This window comes from Poromitra crassiceps, assembly GCF_964638095.1.
Source record: "Poromitra crassiceps genome assembly, chromosome: 19".
NCBI classification, from domain to species: domain Eukaryota; kingdom Metazoa; phylum Chordata; class Actinopteri; order Beryciformes; family Melamphaidae; genus Poromitra; species Poromitra crassiceps.
In genome coordinates, this window is record NC_139646.1 from 15,571,957 (window position 1) to 15,592,650 (window position 20,694).

The 20,694-nt window shown below is 44.4% G+C and overlaps 1 protein-coding gene across 1 annotated transcript in view; it reads right to left on the bottom strand.

Moving 5' to 3' along the window:
• Nucleotides 1-3,185: 3,185 nt before the first annotated feature.
• Nucleotides 3,186-20,694, bottom strand: part of LOC310793519 (insulin-like growth factor-binding protein 4) — a gene marked incomplete at its 3' end in the record, with an annotated part of 18,237 nt that continues 728 nt past the window's right edge. The window contains exons 2-4 of the mRNA XM_083655319.1: nt 8,736-8,899; nt 4,604-4,729; nt 3,186-3,323 (exon numbers count right to left, since the gene is read on the bottom strand). Coding sequence (XP_083511445.1) covers nt 3,186-3,323; nt 4,604-4,729; nt 8,736-8,899 — 428 coding nt within the window. The remainder of the gene's footprint in view (nt 3,324-4,603; nt 4,730-8,735; nt 8,900-20,694) is intronic.

The window sequence follows — 20,694 nt, forward strand, 5'->3', positions numbered from 1 at the left end:
ATATAACGGTGCGGCTTATCTATGGATTTTTTCAAAAAAAAAAAAAAAAAAAAAAAAAAAAATCTCTCTTTTTTAGCACTCTTTCTAACTATAAATCCTATATAACTATAATAAGTTTTAATTTCCTCTCTTGCCCTCTTTTCACCACACTGTATGACACTGTATGACACTGTGTGCACTGTAAAAAACAACACAGGTGGTGTTGTGTTATGTTGTTTTGTTGAAATGTTAATAAATGGGAGCTTCCTCTACAATCCCCTCTGTGCATGAACCCTTACATATGGTAATTAAACATTAAAACAAAACAAAAAAAAAACAAAAAAAAAACATTAAAACACCCGCGGCTTATAGTCCGGTGCGGCTTATATAAGAAAAAAATAGTCAACTTTGAAGGTGCGGCTTATACACCGGTGCGGCTTATAGTCCGGAATTTACGGTACTCCAGAATTAGTACGCCCAACACCCTAAAGACCCATTAAAATGTATTGAAGAGACCTGACATAAGAAGAACCTGCGCCCCGACAACTTCACTCTGATAATAAGAGCCAAACTCTGTCAGATTCATTTTGGGAAGGGCTGGCCCAAATTGGGTGTCCACAGTTATCTCTTAATTGGGTTGAGTTTACTGGGAGAAAGCAATTACTTTTCACATCTGAAGATTACGTTTGATTACCTTGCATACCAAACAATTGAGAGAAGCACCAAAATTAGTGGATTTGGTTATCTCTCTCAGACTATTTATATCTATAAACTACTAAAACCTAGAAAAAAAATATGAAACCAAATTCAATGTGCAAAAATGCAGAAGATCAAACAGGGGTGAATACTTTTTCATGGCACAGTATGTTATTACTATGTGGAGTTGAATGAATCTCCCTTCAGTGTGTTTTGCTCTACCAGTCATAGTTAAAGCTTAACCTGTTTTGAGGTAAAATCAAAGGCTGGAGTGAATGCAAAATAAATCAATATGACATTGTAGTGTAGCTGTGAGCCTCTCGCTGCATTTCCTCTCTATCTTTTCATCTGCAACATCATGTATGATTCTACTGTACCATGGTCCACACAACTAGGATTTTTTTTTAAATGAGGCCAGTGCACTATAATGTGAGGGAATGACCGGACACTGTTCCTGGACTTCCCACACCCTTCCTCCCTCCTCCTTTCGTGAACTCAGAGCCAGGCTCTAATTGCCAGTGTGATACCACACCAATAATGAGCGTCCATCTAGACAAGATGAATCCTTGTTGAAGTCAATTAGTAACCCCAGTCTCCCAAGGGACAATTAGCTAGAGCAGACTATCCATTTCTGCTGATGACAAACACAGGCTTTGCTTAAACCTTCGTCTGTCCTGCATATACAGTATAGGCCGCTCCACCATAGGATACAATCAAATTGCTGTAAGAATATTAACAGTCTTGCCTGCAGTATGTAAAATGTTGAATGAGTAGCTATAGCTTACATGGTAATGCACCCTATATTATGTCCTTAAACACAATATAATCAATGGTGTGCTGCCCTAAGGATGATATAACCGGGTAACTGGCCAAAGTGACAGAGGAAATTAAATGAAAACGCCATAATCATTATACTATCTTTGATCCAACTCCAGAGTCCTCCAGTCAGAGTTTTAGAGCTCCATCATTCAAAGTCGTTACGCTCCGGCTTGCATCTTTAAAACGTATGCAAGTGATTTCACTACACTGGTCAATGGAACGATCAGCCAGGTAGCTGCAGTGATAGTGCAAAATAATGTGGGAATTTACGTTTCGATTTTATTTTGTCAATAACATTATGAACACACGGGAAAGTTGAGTCAATAGCCATTGCAGATGGTCACACATTCAGGCCATATCCTCACACTCGCTGATAACTCTTCCACTTCCTGGAAATCCCAGTCTTCAGTTCCAATCTAAAACAATGGCCAGAAAGTGCAGAGGGCATTTTGTTTCTGTTTTGAATTTTGGCACAATCAGTATATAGCACCACCAAACTGCACCATTCTGCCAAGCAGTCTGTTTGGAGAGTAATCCTGTATGTTGAAGCACATTCACACAAACATGAGAGTGGCACTGGCGTCTTAGCAACAGCTGGAGAAACAAGATTACCCCTATCAGCAGTGTGCAGCACTTTTACTTCTGGAGACCAGTGTGCTAGAGAGAGCTCATCGTCAAAGAGAGGGGGATGCAGAGAGAGCGAGGGGCTGATGGAGCACATCTATTCTGGCCCGTGGAGCCTCTCTCAGAGGAACAGTCTTTCAAAGTAATCTCTTTCAGTGTAATCACTTTCACTTTGCTCTCTAAATGTTGTGAAAAGCCGATGGCTTATCCTCAGTTGGTATTTCAAGGCAGAGAATTGTTGCATTCCATCTCTACCCCTTTTTCTTTCCATGATAATCATCATCTTTTCTCATCGCATCTTCTTTGCTGCTGTTGCAAATGCATTTCCTGGCTTGTTTGAACCTACTTAGATGCCTGATGGGTGGGGCTTAGCACATAAGACAATACAATGAGAGCCACAGATTTACACATTTACAAGAAGTATATTTAGTATACTATCCTTTGATTGAGAACTTACCTAATGTTATCTGAATTATCCGGATTCGGTAAACCCCATCCATCGAGAGCTCCGAAGAGGCTAAAACAAATGCTAACAATTTATTTGCAGCTTCTGTCAGCCCAGGTCTGATTATCACGTTGATCATCTCATAGCCTTTTAAGGGTGACACCTTTTAGGGCTGATGCCTTTTTGTCCCTCCTTGTTTGAAGGACACTATTGAAGCATGTTAAGACGAGGGAAAACTGATTTTGTTCTCTAACAAAGATCGCAATTGTTACCTGGGGAAGATTTTCCTGCCACCTGATACTTAAAGCGCATCTGTCTAAAGAATGTCTGACTAAGTTCACATAGTAAAAACAATACACACAACGGGTGCTCAAAAGACTCGTAAAGATCACATACTCCCACACGCACAGAAACAAAATAGCAAAAGAACACAATTCCATGGTTTCCTTTTTGTTTTTCGCCAAACTCAAGTACCGTTGGCCTCGGGCGAGGCTTTAGGGTTAAGTCCTTTCCTCATGTAGTTCTACTCATCAGCACCAGTAGAAATTCAGCTGGTCCTGAAGCCTCCCAACCCCCCCTCCCCTCCCCTCCCCTCCCCCTACCCCATGCCACTCCTCACTTCTTACTCCCTTAGGGTAGCAGTCATTAATTGGTGGCAGTCCAGCTCCCCTCGCAGCTCCAGTGGCCCTGGCAACTTCATGCCCGTCTTCTGGTCCACACACCAGCACTTCCCCCGCTGGCCGTCACGCGCTGGGTGACACTGTGGGCATAATGCACAGGACATGGCAGTGAAAAGATATGACAGCATAGCGGGCTTTCAGTTCTTTTTGCCACAGGTTCGTCTAGACAGATGGTATGCTAATAAACAGGCTAGCTAGTTTTTTTACTTTCAGCTACTAAACAACAGGCTAGAGACCAGTGTGAGTATCTTGAAACAATAGCAGGTGGGAGAGTCCTCGTTCTCTGAGTTAATATATTCACCATGAGCCCTTGGGATGCCCACCCCATGAACTTTAAATTTTAATTTGATAGCAGTACAGTTCTATAGATAGAACAGAGAACATTTACCGTGTGAATTTGTACTTTGCCTGTACTGACTTAAAAATAGCCTTGCGAGACCAGTTACAATCTTCTAGCCATTTCTATTGTGCCATGAAATGATTCCCAATGGTCCCTGATGACCTGTGCTGTGCTTGCCAATGAGTTTTACTATAGCGCAATTTGAGTTAAACAGTTAACAGATGCCTTTGAATCGGCCTCAGAAGGACACTATAAAGACCAGACAGGGTTTCTCTAACCGTGTTACACAATCAACGTAACGCCGACTCTGGATCCCTGGTGCCTTTAGCAGGCTTTTCCTTTTATCACTCACTCTGCGTCTGTTGCTTTGATTGCACATACGCCTCACGGCAGGCTGCACAGTCTTATCTGTGTTTTTATGTGCACTGATTCTCTTACTCTTATCTACACACAGTTGCCCAATCTTACAAAGGCAGAATAACACATCGCACACACACACACACGCACGTACGTCGTACGGACGCACACGCACACGCACACGCACACACACGCACACACACACACACACACACACACACACACTCAAAACCTAACTGCATCCAAAAGCTAATAGCATTCATCACGGCAATGATGTGATTATTGTCCAACAGTTTGGGAAAACACTTTACACAGTTCAGCAGCTGTTTATTTCTGGAGGTAAATCACTTTTTGTGTGCCTAAAGAGAAATGAGGTTTTGGCATTTGCACGCTCTCACAAATCAGTTTGGAGACAGGTTTATTCGTGTTGATCTTGATCTGGCAAGTCAATATTTCCTCCACTGCAGCCGTGTTTGGTGCTTTGTCTCAAAGAATGCTGATGCAGTTTGAAGGGGGACTGTTTGGTATAAGAATAAACTATAATGGGTTAAATATCCGATTAATAGCTAGCTACCAGTATAAGTGGCTAAATAGTGGCCTGCAAAGCAACTGAATCCCAGGGCTGCTTATAATCATAATGACAGTGTGCTTGAAGTCACAAACCTGCTTGGCATGGAAATCTCCATTCTTGTCACAGTTGGGTATGGGGATTGTGTAGAGATCATCATGTGTGCGGGTGTTTGATGCCAGCCTGTCCAGTGCTCTCTGAAGCTCTGCACGACACGGAGCCTGTAGGACAAAATAACAAGACTGTCATCAGTTTTGGAATAAACATGCATAGACACCTGCAGGGTTCCTATACAGGTCATAAACATGCATAGACACCTGCAGGGTTCCTATACAGGTCATAAACATACATAGACACCTGCAGGGTTCCTATACAGGTCATAAACATGCATAGACACCTGCAGGGTTCCTATACAGGTCATAAACATGCATAGACACCTGCAGGGTTCCTATACAGGTCATAAACATGCATAGACACCTGCAGGGTTCCTATACAGGTCATAAACATGCATAGACACCTGCAGGGTTCCTATACAGGTCATAAACATGCATAGACACCTGCAGGGTTCCTATACAGGTCATAAACATGCATAGACACCTGCAGGGTTCCTATACAGGTCATAAACATGCATAGACACCTGCAGGGTTCCTATACAGGTCATAAACATGCATATACACCTGCAGGGTTCCTATAAAGGTCATACACTTGCATAGACACCTGCATGGTTCCTATACAGGTCATAAACATACATAGACACCTGCAGGGTTCCTATACAGGTCATAAACATGCATAGACACCTGCAGGGTTCATATACAGGTCATAAACATGCATAGACACCTGCAGGGTTCCTATACAGGTCATAAACATGCATATACACCTGCAGGGTTCCTATACAGGTCATAAACATGCATAGACACCTGCAGGGTTCATATACAGGTCATAAACATGCATAGACACCTGCAGGGTTCCTATACAGGTCATAAACATGCATAGACACCTGCAGGGTTCCTATACAGGTCATAAACATGCATAGACACCTGCAGGGTTCCTAGACAGGTCATAAACATGCTTAGAACACGGCTCTCTTGAATACTCGATTCTGATTGGTCAATCAACAATATTCACCGGTCATTATTTCTCGACAACCGACCGCTGCTCTGCCACACCTGGATTAATCAGTTGATAAGAGCTTTTTGTCAGCAAGACACTACTAATTAGGCCAACCAGTTGCAGCTGTGGTGTCTTGTGTGCCAATTACGAATGAAACCGCTTTGTCGTTGAAAACGCTATTAAAAAATCTATTTGAATAATTATTTTTGTCAGATTATTGAATGATTTAGTTGTAGGCCGTGTTCTAAGTGGGATAATGTATATTGAGGCGGTGATTACTGGGAAATAATGACCTTCAGGTGAACGATTAAGCCCTCCGCTGGCGCGTCGGGCTCAATCCACCTGTCAGTCATTATTTCCCCCGTAATCACCGCCTCAATATACATTATCCCTTACTTAGAACACGGCTCTCTTGAATACTCGATTCTGATTGGTCAATCAACAAGATTCACCGGTCATTATTTCTCGACAACCGACCGCTGCTCTGCCACACCTGGATTAATCAGTTGATAAGAGCCCTTTGTCAGCAAGACACTACTAATTAGGCCAACCAGTTGCAGCTGTGGTGTCTTGTGTGCCAATTACGAATGAAACCGCTTTGTCGTTGAAAACGCTATTAAAAAATCTATTTGAATAATTATTTTTGTCAGATTATTGAATGATTTAGTTGTAGGCCGTGTTCTAAGCGGGATAATGGATAGTGAGGCGGTGATTACTGGAAATAATGACCTTCAGGTGAATGATTAAGCCGTCCGCTGCGCGTCGGGCTCAATCATAACCTGTCGGTCATTATTTCGCCAGTAATCACCGGCTCACTATCCATTATCCCTTACATAGACACCTGCAGGGTTCCTATACAGGTCATAAACATGCATAGACACCTGCAGGGTTCCTATACAGGTCTGAAAAGTGTGCAAAAGAATGGGCCCCCCCCAATCTCCAGGTATCAAAATAGCCACACACTAGAAAGCAAAGCAATCATGAAAAAGTTTGGGTAAAGTCTGGAAATCAGCCACCAAGTATAGTAAAGGTAACATTTCAATTAGTCATGTGAAGCAACGAACATTGATGTAATAGAATTTTAAAGTGGAAAATATTTAGGAACCCTGTAGACAGATAAAGCAGGAAATAGAAAATGCTGCTTTTTTGGTATTGTCCTTTATTGGACTCCTATTTTGTGTTATCCACAACAGAAGGTCCCTTTAAATTACATTTTTCTTTTTATATTGGACTGGAGGTAGTTAGAGTGTTTTACATCTCTGTGATGGCCTACCTACACAATCTATATTTCACCTCCTGAGCATATTGATTCCAATGCTAATACTCTAATGTGGGAACTCACTGCTAGATGGCACTCAGTAGAACACATAGGCCTACCTCCACCAACACTCTGCAATTATTATGCTAGTTACACATGTTGGGTTTTCACCAAAAGTTAATAATTTCTTCCATGCCCCATTACCAACTTGTTTCCTATCAGGACACAACACCACAGGCCAATCAAAACTAGATTTGTTCAGTGGCCATTAGGGCTACCACTGTACCAAATTAGCAGAGTGGTTACCTCAGAATGGTATGGTAAAGTAAAGGTAAAGTCTCCAGATTGTCACACAATGTGTGAAATTTGTTCTCCGCATTTGACCCATCCCCTGGGGGAGCGGTGAGCGGCAGCAGCGCTGCGCTCGGGAATCATATGGTGATCTAACCCCCCCAATTCCAACCCTTTTGATGCTGAGTGCCAAGCAGGGAGGCAAATGGGTCCCATTTTTATAGTCTTTGGTATGACTGGGCCGGGGATCGAACTCATGACCTCCCAGTCTCAGGGCGGACACTCAGACCACAAGGCCACTGAGCTGGTAATGGTGTGTCCCCATGTTGTTTGATTGCACCAATAATGGAGGGTTTGCCTCTTCTTATGCCCGCGCAGAGGCCACAAAGTTTGATGGTGTTATGTGAATCCACTCCAGTCATATGTTATATGGCTTTTTGTGAGAAGCCACGTCCCCTTTGGCCAATTGGTGTGACAAGTTTATCAGTTCTTCCTTTGCTCCATGACCAATATTTGCACAAAGTTTTGTGCAAATCCATTGATAACTGACTGAGATATTCTACTATCAGTCAAACAGTCAGTCAGTCAGTCGGACAGACAGACAGACAGACATAAACAGACAGACGGAATAGGGTGGGGGGGGGGGCGGTGGGGGGGGGGGGGTGTAATCAGCAGCAAGATAACCGCAAAGGCATTAAAGACCATAACCCAATAGAGATCAGTACACCATCAGGATTATAGATGACCCATCGCACCCACTGCACACTGAGAATGACCTTCTACCCTTTGGGTGAAGGTACAAAACACTTCCTCCTTCATGCCAGGGAACATCCAGGTCCTCGATCAAAGGTATACCAGGCAAATGCACTATTCTCGCTCTTACATCTACACTTTAATCTCAAACACTTATTATTGACAATTCATGAAGCCCCCGTGTATTGTTGATGTGCTTAATGTCTATTTTATTGTGTGTGTTCATTATGTGCAAATCAAACCCCCCTCAGCAATAAAGGTTGTCATTCATTCATGAAAAAGCTATAAACAAAAGAATGTTGCAATAGCTGATGCATTGAGTAAAAAACACAATGTTTGTTGTCACAATGTCAGCAGCTCAACTTAAAAACAATCTGTTCACAAATATACCTAATTTACTTCAAAGTCACTTTTCCTGAAATAGTTGTATTCTTTATTTTTGCTAAATAAAAAAAACACCATAATGCAAAAGCAAAACAATCAAGCAAACATTTATACATAGAAAGTAAAACCCTGAATGAAAACTGATTTTAGAGTCTGGTTTTTACAATGTTGAATCAGCATTTTGCATGGTGATAACGTACACCTGGCTGTGCTTTATTTCACAAAGCGACCATTAAATGAAATGTTACAGTCTGCAAATAACTCATTTTGTGCAATTTATAACCTGACTGTTGTTATCATGCTTGTGGCTTTGGAGCTATAAACTGGAATGTGAAACACCTGCTAGAGCTGTGGCGTGCTGTGCACAAGGGGATTTTCATTTGTTGTTTGCGCTGAAACTGATAAAGGCGTCGGAAGGGCATTTCTCTCACCAGCGCGGCCTTGGTGTCCTCCCTGGCATTGTTGCTCCTCTGATTTGTGGATTTGGAGGGGTGTCGGGCCAGGGTCTTCTGTATGCAGCGCTTATCCTGTGGACTGCACCGGATATTGCTGTTGTTTGGATGCTCGGGGATGATCTCATCCTGCCTGTCCATGGCTGCAGCACAACAAGAGGAACAATACAACATCATCTGTCAGAGGTGTAACATTATCAGAAACATTTGTGACGTGATCACATTGAGGTATAATCGTATAATAAGCATTACTTTTGGCTAGGGTTGTCATGATACTAGAATTCCTAACTTTGATATGGATGACAACAGGAAATTAGAGTCCGCACACTAGATGCTGCTCCCACCATTTATTGGTATTAGCACAGAAAGTCAGCCTGATATTCAGACTGAATCGTCAACTCATAAACTCATTTCCTCTTCTCGCCAAATCCACAACTGTGACGTGGGCGTGGCTTCGAAGGTCTGGAGCCAGGCTAACAAAAGGTGGGACATGAAACAGATAGAGAGACACACCTTCAAATACCTTTGGAATGGGGGAAATGACAACACATAAGAGGCATAAGAATAAACGCAGACAGATGGGCGAACAGACACACGCTTCTAATCTAGGCCTGATAAAAACGAATGAAAAACTTTGCACTTACACAGCAAATTACCCCTGCTCTAGTCATCAGCCTATCCAAAGACTTTTAGCTTGCTGACGCAACAGATACCCACCAATGATAGAGAGGAAAAAATCAGTATTATGTTTGATTTTCCATTAAGAGAAAGCACTGCTGGTATCGATCATTATCTCAATGGTATCGATACTGTTGCATGAGTATTGTATCCGTTTAATTTTTTTGTATCAATACTATTGATACTTTTGACAATCTTACTTTTGGCAACATCCATTCATTTAACAGTTTATTCATTTATCCACTCCCCTATTTACGGTAGCTCACTACACTGCCTTCCCATCTCTGCACGCATCAAATTGGAGACTCAGGTACTCGCCTACAGGACAGTACATCACACTTCGCTCCCTACTCAGGAACTCTCCTACAGGACAGTACATCACACTTAACTTCCCTCCCTATCTGCAATCTATGGTCAGGTTCCAAACCTCCCTCCGCTCCTCGACCCCGCGATCGCTCCTCCACCCCTATGTGGGCTCCGAAGTCGCTCATTCTGGTCGCAACTCTTCTCTTCCCTGGTGAGCTCCCCCCTTCTGTCAGCGCAGCCGAATCACTGCCCATCTTTCAGCGGAGACTAAAGACACATCTCTTCAGGCTACACCTGGATCGTTCTTGACCTAACCTATCTTCTCACCCTAAAAAAAAATCAATGAATGCTACTTATTCCTAAAGTCTTAGCTGATGAAGACTGTGATGCACAGTTGGTTTCACCACTGTTGACAAAATGTACTATTGTAAGTTGCTTTGGACAAAAGTGACTGTTAAATGATGTAATCTAATTACAGGTATTATTAAAAAACAAACAATGTTTTCTACAGTATACCCATATTCCACCACAAATAATAACTTGCTTGGTTGTCAGATATAGAGCAGGAGCTGCTCCACTGCTCCTCCTCCTTTCCTCCTATATAGCTGCTGTCCCATACAGCTGAACATACAGTGATGAAATGTAGGCTAAAAATGAGGCCAGGTTAACCTCAAGGACACCGAGCTGTGTTCCCGCTCTGGGGGGTAATCTGTACCTCAGCTCTTGCCCTGGTACTTCTCAACTGCTGCACCACATCCATGCCACTGGCACTGTGGCATTCTAAACCATACCACCCCCATCCTGCCCACCCCCCTGTCCATTGTGGTCCGTGCCACATTCACCTCTTTGCATCCCTGTAATCCTGTAGTTCTGTGGCCCTGCAGGCAGCCAGCTGCTTCCTCAGGAAATGCCCCCCCCCCACACACACACCTCCCCTCCACACTCCAGCCCTCCACAACAATCTCTCCCTCCCCGTGCCAGATGGAGGTTGTTACAGGGTATTTTGCACTGTCACAAGTGGGCATGACTGGAAGTGGGTGTCGGGGGGGGGGGGGGGGTGTGTGTGCATCCGTGCATGTGTGTGTGTGTGCGTTGGCACGCGTGCGGGGGGGGGGGGGGCAGCATATCATAAGATTGGCAGGATGAGGAATAAAGTGTGTGTGTTTTGGTGTGTGTACGTGCATTTTGGATTTTCACCATTGGCCTTTAAGAGTTGGCAGCGGCTGGTTTGCGCTTGGTCTCTGCTCGTAACCCGTGGCATTTCACAGATTATTGGCACTGCAATCAAAGCAGCTAAAGCCCATGGTCTTTGGAGTGGTGCTTGCTCTGATCACGGAACAGATCTGAGACCTGCTTAGTGTCTCAGGTCACTGCCAGGCATACAATAATTGGCAATAACACACTAAAGGTAGGTCAGTAGCCTCCTTAATCTCATGCAATGTGGTTGCTGCGTTTTCTCAGATCTAAAATGTTACTTTTTTCTTTTTTTATCACCTCACTCAAGAATGAAGAATTAGCAACCAGAGCACGCTTTTCTTTATATTGCTGTGCTTGAAATACCTGCTGAAGCTTTAGTCACGATCAATAGTTGGGCCGTGTTCTCGTGACAAGACTAGATTTTTGACAGTTCGGCAATAGGAAGTGGAAGGGTAGTTTCTTTGAAGTTCATTGACAGCGCTGTTGCTTGGCTAGGGCTTAGCGGGGGGGTGGGGGGTGGGTGGGAGTGTCTCTTGACTGTTTGTATTTTTAGTCTTGTTGCCGTTAGCCTTGCTCATCAGCACTTTCTTCCACAAGACCCAACAGGGTTTCAGCTGTTTCCCCCACTCCCAAGTTGTTCTTTCCCCTCTTTTGCCAGTTCGCAGTTTTCCGCGCTCTTTCACAGGGCGAGCCAAAGTGATTTAGAAGTGGGTCAGGGGTGCCATGTCCTGTTTGCTACCACTGCTGTTTTCCAGGGAGGAAGTCGCCACTTCTCTGTGTGGTTTCATTAGAATTGGAATCCTTTGACAAAGGCTTTACGCCGAAACGTCCGATTTTTCTCTGCCCAATAAAAGGCTTTTTTTCAAATTAGCCTAGCGTGAGTGCCGGCTCTCCTCCTTCATTGTTATCTATTATCCAGGCACCCGGTCTGTTTTTCATATAAGGAGTTGTGCGCTTTACCTCAATTCTTCTTTCATTTGAATTGGATCAGCAGCTCTTGGCTTTTAACATGTAATTCCCACAATGCATTATCAGGCCTGTGTAGCCGATAATGCACTGCAGAGCCAGTCACAGGTGCACAGCAAAGCTGAAGGAGATAATGCACTGCAGAGCCAGTCACAGGTGATAATGCACTGCAGAGCCAGTCACAGGTGATAATGCACTGCAGAGCCAGTCACAGGTGATAATGCACTGCAGAGCCAGTCACAGGTGATAATGCACTGCAGAGCCAGTCACAGGTGATAATGCACTGCAGAGCCAGTCACAGGTGATAATGCACTGCAGAGCCAGTCACAGGTGATAATGCACTGCAGAGCCAGTCACAGGTGCACAGCAAAGCTGAAGGAGTTGAGTTGGATCAAGGTCATAAAAACATGCTTGGAATCAGAAACAGCACGCCCTTGTCTTCTGTGTTCTTTTGGAACTCTATATCAAGTCATAAACAATGTCTGTCTTCTTGACAATATAAGCATTATCTTAATACCGCTACCTGTCAGCAATGGCTCAATGGAAGACAGACGTGCCATTGGAATCAGTTCAAGGAAAGCTTTACGTGGAAAACCTCAAAGGGAAATATCCTTCACGGTGCTCAATGCTCATATTGACTGGTAGAGCGCGTTTAGATTGATAGCCTACTTGTACTACCATGGCTCTTGACATCTGAGTCAATAGATGATACAGATCCTTTACTTACTTAATAATGGTTATGGCTTATTTCTGTTCTATTAAATATAGTATACAGGGAGGAGTCACAAGACACATGAAGTGAGAGAGGGGAAACAATGCAACAAAGGTCACATTTAAATCCCTGCACTGAAATACTATTCTGTCATTTCATCTAGAATTTAATCTTGACCAAGTTGTTTCAGATTCTTCTCCCATTGTCTCCCCAATTGTCCTTGGCCAATTCTCCCTGCTGTCCCGGTCGCTGCTCCACCCCCTCTGCCGATCTGGGGAGAGCCGTAGACTATCACATGCCTCCTCCGATACATGTGCAGTCGCCATCCAGTTCTTTTCGCCTGACAGTGAGGAGTTTCACCGGCAGGGCGTAGCCGTAGCGCGTGGGAGGATCACATTATTCGCCCCAGTTCCCCTCCCCCCCGAACAGGTTTCCCCCCGACTGACCAGAGGAGGCACTAGTGCAGTGACCAGGACACATACCCCACCGGCTTCCCAACCGCAGACACGGCCAATTGTTTCATAGGAACATCTGACCAAGGCAGAAGTACCGGAATTGAACCCGGGTCTCCGTGGTGGTAGGCGAGTGCTTTCCGCTACAATACGCACACACCCCACTATTAAAATCATAATTTCCTTTTCTTTTTGAACACACCACCACTGAAGTGAGATCATTTTCTTTTCTTTTATTGAATCAATAAGTGCCATTCTCTTCTTTCAAAACTGCTTTGGAAACAAGTGGAATTAGCCCACCCCCCACCCCACCAATGGCTGAACTTTTCATCTGTTAAGAATACGTTTTCACGGCTCGATTAAATTACTTGTTTAGGCAGACTGTTGTTGTTTTTGCAGTGGGCTGTTTCAGTCAAGTGCTATGAAACTTGCTGAGCCACTAGGAAGCCCCTGATCACACATCCTTATTGGGAATAATGTCAGCTGTTGCCAAATGACCTGACTGATGCTGTGGCAATGCACCAATGTAGCTTCTCTGTCCGGCTGACCCGCTGTAGGTAAGTAGACTGACTCCTTTAGCCCCTCCCCCCTCCCTCCACTACCCACTCAACCCGCAGCAATCGGCACACAGATCTGACAACTCCCCCCTACTCTAAAGTTGACTTCAGTTGTGGCCACAAAATGTACCATGACATGAGAGGAAATAGCAAAGCAATAGCGCTATCAATATTGCCAACATTCTGACATAATGTTACTCGTTCATGTTCACCGAATATGGGGGTTATAAATTGTAATAAAACCAACCTACAGTGGCTGTAAAACTTGATTAAAAAAGAGACAGAAAACATTCTTGGTAGAACCAAGGTCAGTAGGGCTCAGGCGGTTCTCCTTTGTGACATTCGATTCTCTGGGTCTATTGAACTGAGAGCAGCTACTTTAGATAAATTAATACTCTTTGGGTAGCAGTGCTGAAAAATGTTTTGTAATGCTTTGTTAAGTGGTTGTTTTTCCAGTGTCTAGCATGGCTAGCTCCAAAAGCAGCTAGGCTCACTACCAAAAACTCCTGTCAGTCAACAGTGGGAGCTGCCAGAGTAGCAGAGCAGCGTGTTCCAGGCCGAAGATTTCTTTGAACCAGTTCATCATCATCATGATCAGTGCAAGAAAAGTGTTCAAGACTCTCTCTGCTCTAACAAAGCCACTACTTTAACTCCTTTTCTTATTTGTTTACTTACAAATGTCATTTTTCTAAGGAGAAAAAAGACAAAAATGAGGAGCAATATATGTGAAATACATTTTAACTGCTCATCCCTACTACTTCCAAGTTGCACACGTCTTTTTATTTATTTATTGTAGTGTGAATTTTTAGTAGGAGTATATATGCTGCTAAATAATAAGCCACTGTGGAACTTAGGCCACACAAATTGTGACGGCGATGTTAAAATCATGCATCAAAGTTTGCAGCAGATTTAATTTTGCTGATCTTGGATGAAAGAAGAATTTAGATACTTAAGATACAGCCAAAATAGTTTGAAAAACCGTGAAATATTCCAGCCTAAGGCATGCAGGTCTGGTGTTGTCTGTGATAAATGAGATATAATATAACACATATCCAAGTCGTGTGAGCGGGTGTGGGACAGGGTGAAAATGACTGAAGGATAAGAATATAAACACTTGCGCAGTGCTCCCAAAGGGTGCTCATTTTCACCACTTAGATCATCATGATCATCATCAGCAAAATCATCATCGTTTATCCTGACACAAATGAAAATAAAACACACTTTACAGCGGTGTGTGGCCATTTCCCGCCTTTACTGCCTCCACTGAGACTCAATAGTTTCTGGTTTCAGGCAACATTCTTTTCTTCTGGACAGAAATATGTTTGAAGAGAGCTGAATTTGTGGCAGTCATCCATCACTAACAATCTCACTTAAGTAGTTCAAGTCAACCTCATTCTACAGGGACGTAAATCAGTAGGCTGCGTGGCCTCCCATCACTGCTGCTTAGTCTACATGTATAGCCATATTGCTTCCAGTTGCAGTGAACTGGGTAATCCTAGCCATATATCGCTTTGTTGATGCACTTTGACTGCATGTGATGAATAGAGCCATGAATAGAGGGAAACCTGCAGTAGCACTGAATGAGGTCAAACTATTTTAGGTTATATCATTAACTTCATTTTGAATGGATTGTTCTTGTTTCAGGATAGGTACGGATCAGGGCTTTGATTGGGATTGAAAGCTTTAAAAAAAGAAGGCCGTATTACAACAGTTCTACTACCCAATGCAGTGATTTAGGATTGTTTTGACTAGAGCAGGGGTTCCCAAACTTAAGAATGCCGTGGCCCACTTTGAAATCTGAAAATCCTCCGGGGCCCAACCAACCCTTTAATCACAACTCTGATCAACACACGAGACTAAGATGATGTATTTCCCTATATATTTTTTTTATATATATTTTTTTATTTCATTAACAGAGCATGTGAGTATTTCCCTATATATTTTTTATATTAAATATGTTTTTATTTCATTAACAGAGCATGTGAATTTGGGCATAAGGGAAATTAATAATCCATCCTCATACAAAAACATTTCGACAAAATACCCAAAAGCAGATTGTCAACATTTTCTCCCCCCTTACTCACCAGAAGTATTTGCATGCATAACACATTTATTGAGACAAAATGTGATGAGCAACAACAGAAGAAATCAATCCACAACAAGCTCTTAATGCTAGGCTTTGAAAAATGCTACCTTATCTGTAATGGGGCGACTCGTGGGTACCCATTGAACCAATTTCCATTCAGATAAATTGAGCTGAGAGGTCAAGGGACCCCTTTGAAATAGTTTTCCCTCGCCCAAATTTAACCTATGTTTGGAGCGTTATTTATCCCCCTTCCCGACAAGCTAGCATATTATGCTTGGCGCCAATGGATGCCTTAGGTCTTCTAGTTTCTTCTGATAACAGGCTCTCCACTGTAGCTTTAAAAATGACCCTGCTACAGCCATTTGATTGGAGTTTTGGCAGACCACTCGCGGCCCACCTGCAGTACCTCCACGGCCCACTTGTGGGCCGCGGCCCACACTTTGGGAATCACTGGACTAGGGTATATTTCTGCGGTCTGGCACATTTGTGATATGGTTGGATGACTTGTCATAAACAAAATATTCATGAAAGGCATGAATGAACATTAATGACCACGGCTCAACCCAGATGTTATCAATAAGTGATCTGGATTGCTGCAATCTTCCTGGCACATTGGCTTGAGACTGCTTTAATATGAACTCGCAGCACTTTGATATTTACTGTCCCCTTCAGATTAGCCATGGCCGAGACAATGTTGGATTGTTTGTGTATCTCTACCTCCGCAGCTCCGACACTAGACGGGGGTCCCTCTCCTGTGGAGGAAGGCAATTAGCTAATCACATTGACTCCTTCATAAGAGTCCCAGCTGTACAAACACAAAGTAAGCAAATACACAACACTAGGGGACATCTGCTTTGGCACCGACAAAGTACTCCCACATCTTTCATCAGTTCGTAACTCTCAAACAACAACAAAAACTGACGAAGAGCCTTTCCTCGTTAAGAGCAAGGAGAATGTAGGTTAGCATGCTGGTTTGATCAAGTAAGTTGACTTGAGGCCGCAGGTCTACGCGAATACTTGACGGCTTCTTTCGTCCCACTCGTTTGCTGCCTGTAGGTGTAGGGTTCTTCATTTCTGACATCTGTATCAGTTTGTAAATAATATCCGCTTCACAGTCAGAGGGAAGCATTTGAATAGGACACCAGGGGAGACGCGGCTGGAATGTTGGAGTGGATGCCAACGCATGCATGAAGATTTATTTCTAAGTATTAAGATAGAGAGGCTTTCTAAGAATGGGCTATTAAGAAGCACTAAGAAGCTGCCTTTAGTCCTTGACATAAGATGCAGCATAGTATGGTGTTGCTATGGAAATTGATTTCAAGAAAAGCCTTAAGGTTGATCAATCTTGGAGCATAGACATTTTGAACCAAGGAAAAGGGACTGTTAGCTTTAAATATTTGCCACCCTAATATATACGGTATTAACTTTACTTAAGTAGTCTTTGCACTGGCACTTGGCCTTGAAAATGTTGTGACATAATCATCAGCCAACACTAACAAAATGTTCTGATGCAGTATTACTAGATGTGATGCTTATATCAGTCTGTACTCCTAAATTCCCTTCAGTGGCCCGTCAACATCTGGCTCTATCACTCGTGTCCTTTTCAGTAGGAATTCTCATGGATTTTAAAAACCCTCTTCTATTTTTATCTAGCATGTTCACTGTTGCTAGGAGTGGGGCGGTGTGGGACATGTATTCAGGAGATGCACCCCCTGGTTTAATAATGAATAAGTACGCTGAATGCGCCGCAAAGGAGGAGACCTCCTCCTACTTGTGCCTGGAGTTGCTCTCGCTCCTCTCCTGCGCTCCTCTGACCGTCTCTCCCGTGCCGTGCCAGGGTTTACATTGAACATTCTTATACAGGACATCTGAGCTGAGGAAGAAGAAGAATTGATTTACAGTGGGGTTTATTGGGCAGAGCTTCCCTGCTTTGTTATGACAGGCTCCAGGGGTGAGAAGGAGCGGTGGAGTCAAACAAAACTCGGCACTCGGATTACAGAACACCAAAAACAAAACTTCTGAACTTTGAAAAATGTTCCATCTATCGCCGCCCCACCCTGGAGAAATGAACAGAGGACCAAAGCCCGCCCGCCCCCCCCCCCCCCCCAACCCCTCCCTACACACACACACCCCCTCCACTCCCAGTTCTATCCCCACAATGGAGCATCAAAGAGCATAAACAATGTTTAGGGAGAGCATTCTGCAAGATTAACCAGTGCGGATGGATGGAGCTGGGCCAAGCTGAGGCAGCCTTGCTTTTTTATCATGCTCTGCACAGCTTTCCTCTTCTTTCTGATTCCGTTCAGTCACGCTATGTGCCGGGCCTAACCTATGCTGGCCCCGCACAGAGAGCACAAGGCTCTCATTTGGGCTCTGGCAGCCAGAGTGCCGATGAGCTCATCCTCGTGAAGGAGCTGGACGCGGTGGGCGATGCGCTCGAAGGCTCGTGAGGGCTGGGAGGGGGGAGTGGTGCACCCAGGGCCAGGGGAAACACATGCTGCAATGGAGAGAGTCTCTGGGAGTTTTATGTTGGCCAGGTTGATCCAGAACGTTGGTGTTCTGGCACTAGCACAGAGCCTATTGCCATTGGTAGTAACATTCTGGGAACCCAGACTCAGTGGAAGCAACGTTGAGCCAATTAGTAGATGATCCGGAAAACACATTTTAACAATCGGAAGACTCGTTTAACAATGGCGTCATACGCCATAATGGAAATCAGCACCATGACAAATGGTTTGTAATCTTTCCCTACTTGTGGAGCAGAGGGAGAAGGACGGCAGGAACAGTTTCATCAGCAGTATGCAGGAAGAAGTGGAAGTCCTAAGGAGCGAACTGGAACAGCATTAGGCAAATAACACTGAGTACCAAACATCCTACTGCATCAAAGTGGAAACGGGCTGCCTGCTTTGTAAGAAGAACGCAACTACAGAGGGTAAAGGATCCAACATGCTGAGACAAGTGTGGTAGACATCTCCAGTAGAAGACGACTTAGACATCTGCAGCAGAGAGCAGGAGGAGGAGGAGGAGGAGGAGGAGGAGGAGTAGGAGGAGGAATGGGGGCATCCATGGAAGAGCAAGTGAATTACTGATTGCAGAGAGCTCTAATAGCCCCAGACTGGCCACACTCCATTACAGAGTCATTTCATACAGCAGACAGGCAGCTTTTATTACCTCCTCTCATTACAAACACACTCTCTCTCTCACACACACACACACACACACACACACACACACACACACACACACACACACACACACACACACACACACACACACACAGACACACACACACACTCACTTACACCCTCACAACCCCCGACAATGCATTTCTGCCTGCACTACATGGCTACCTGCATGTGCACATGAAGGACCTCAGTCTAACATTGACATAAGAAGATGTTTGCAGACACAAAGGTTGCAGGTGACGTCAATGATTGTTTTCAGCGTCTGTCCAAAACAAATGCTCGATTCTTTTGAGCTAGGCAATATATCGTTATCCTGATATGAGACTAGATACCATCTTAGATTTTGGATATTGTAATATTGTGATATGGCATAAGCTGCATTACAGTAAAGTGATGTAATTTCCATTTCTGTTCTATCTGTTCTATTATTACCCTGTACCCAATTAGTCATTATATCCACAATCCACATTACTGATTATTATTTATCAAAAATCTCATTGTGTAAATATTTTGTGAAAGCACCAATAGTCAGGGAAGGAAACCCTGCCAATGCATACAGTACTTACAACTGAACATTTAGCGCACTTTGTAGAAAATACCAAGACATATATACTGTAGCTTGCGCAAACACACAGACACACACACACACACACACACACACACACACACACACACACACACACATGTACAGAGACATGCAGACACACATACAAGCTCCTCACACAGCATGTATGCCGACTCACATGCATACACGCCCACTCCAACTATCAGCACAGCGCTGCACTCTGAAGCCCGCTCCGCGTCTTACAGCTATCAGCACAGGCTGCACTCTGAAGCCCGCTCCGCATCTTACAGCTATCAGCACAGCGCTGCACTCTGAAGCCCGCTCCGCATCTTACAGCTATCCGCACAGCGCTGAACTCTGAAGCCCGCTCCGTGTTTTACAGCTATCAGCACAGCGCTGCACTCTGAAGCCCGCTCCGCGTCTTACAGCTATCATCACAGCGCTGCACTCTGAAGCCCGCTCCGCATCTTACAGCTATCCGCACAGCGCTGCACTCTGAAGCCTGCTCCGCATCTTACAGCTATCCGCACAGCGCTGCACTCTAAAGCCTGCTCCGCATCTTAGAGCTATCCGCACAGCGCTGCACTCTAAAGCCTGCTCCGCATCTTACAGCTATCCGCACAGCGCTGCACTCTGAAGCCCGCTCCGCATCTTACAGCTATCCGCACAGCGCTGCACTCTGAAGCCCGCTCCGTGTTTTACAGCTATCAGCACAGCACTGCACTCTGAAGCCCGCTCCATGTTTTACAGCAGGGCCTCTTTCACAGCAAGCGCCTGCAAGACTGCAGATTGACTGTGGGTCTCTCCCATTGGGCGATGCATGAGGAGTCGGTTTGTGTGTATGTGTGTGTGTGTGTGTGTGTGTGTGTGTGTGTGTGTGTGTGTGTGTGTGTGTGTGTGCGTGTGCGTGCGTGCGTGCGTGTGTGCGTGCGTGTGTGTGTGTGTGCATGTGTATGCTCTGGTTCGAGGCTTAGCTGAGATTATGGTAAACAAGCAGCAGATTGTCACACCCCACTCTGACCCTGCCTGCCTCAGGTAAGAGACCCAGGGAGCCGGGAGAGAAAACACTCCGGTCCGCAGGGAGAGATGAGGGCAGAGACAGTCCAGCTTTGGGGAGACCTTGTCAACTGTGGCCTACAATCGTTACATGCTCCATACCATGATAGTCACCACAGTATCCTGGAGACAGACATTTGAAAAGATGTCCAATACTCATACGTCATTCCTGCTGGGG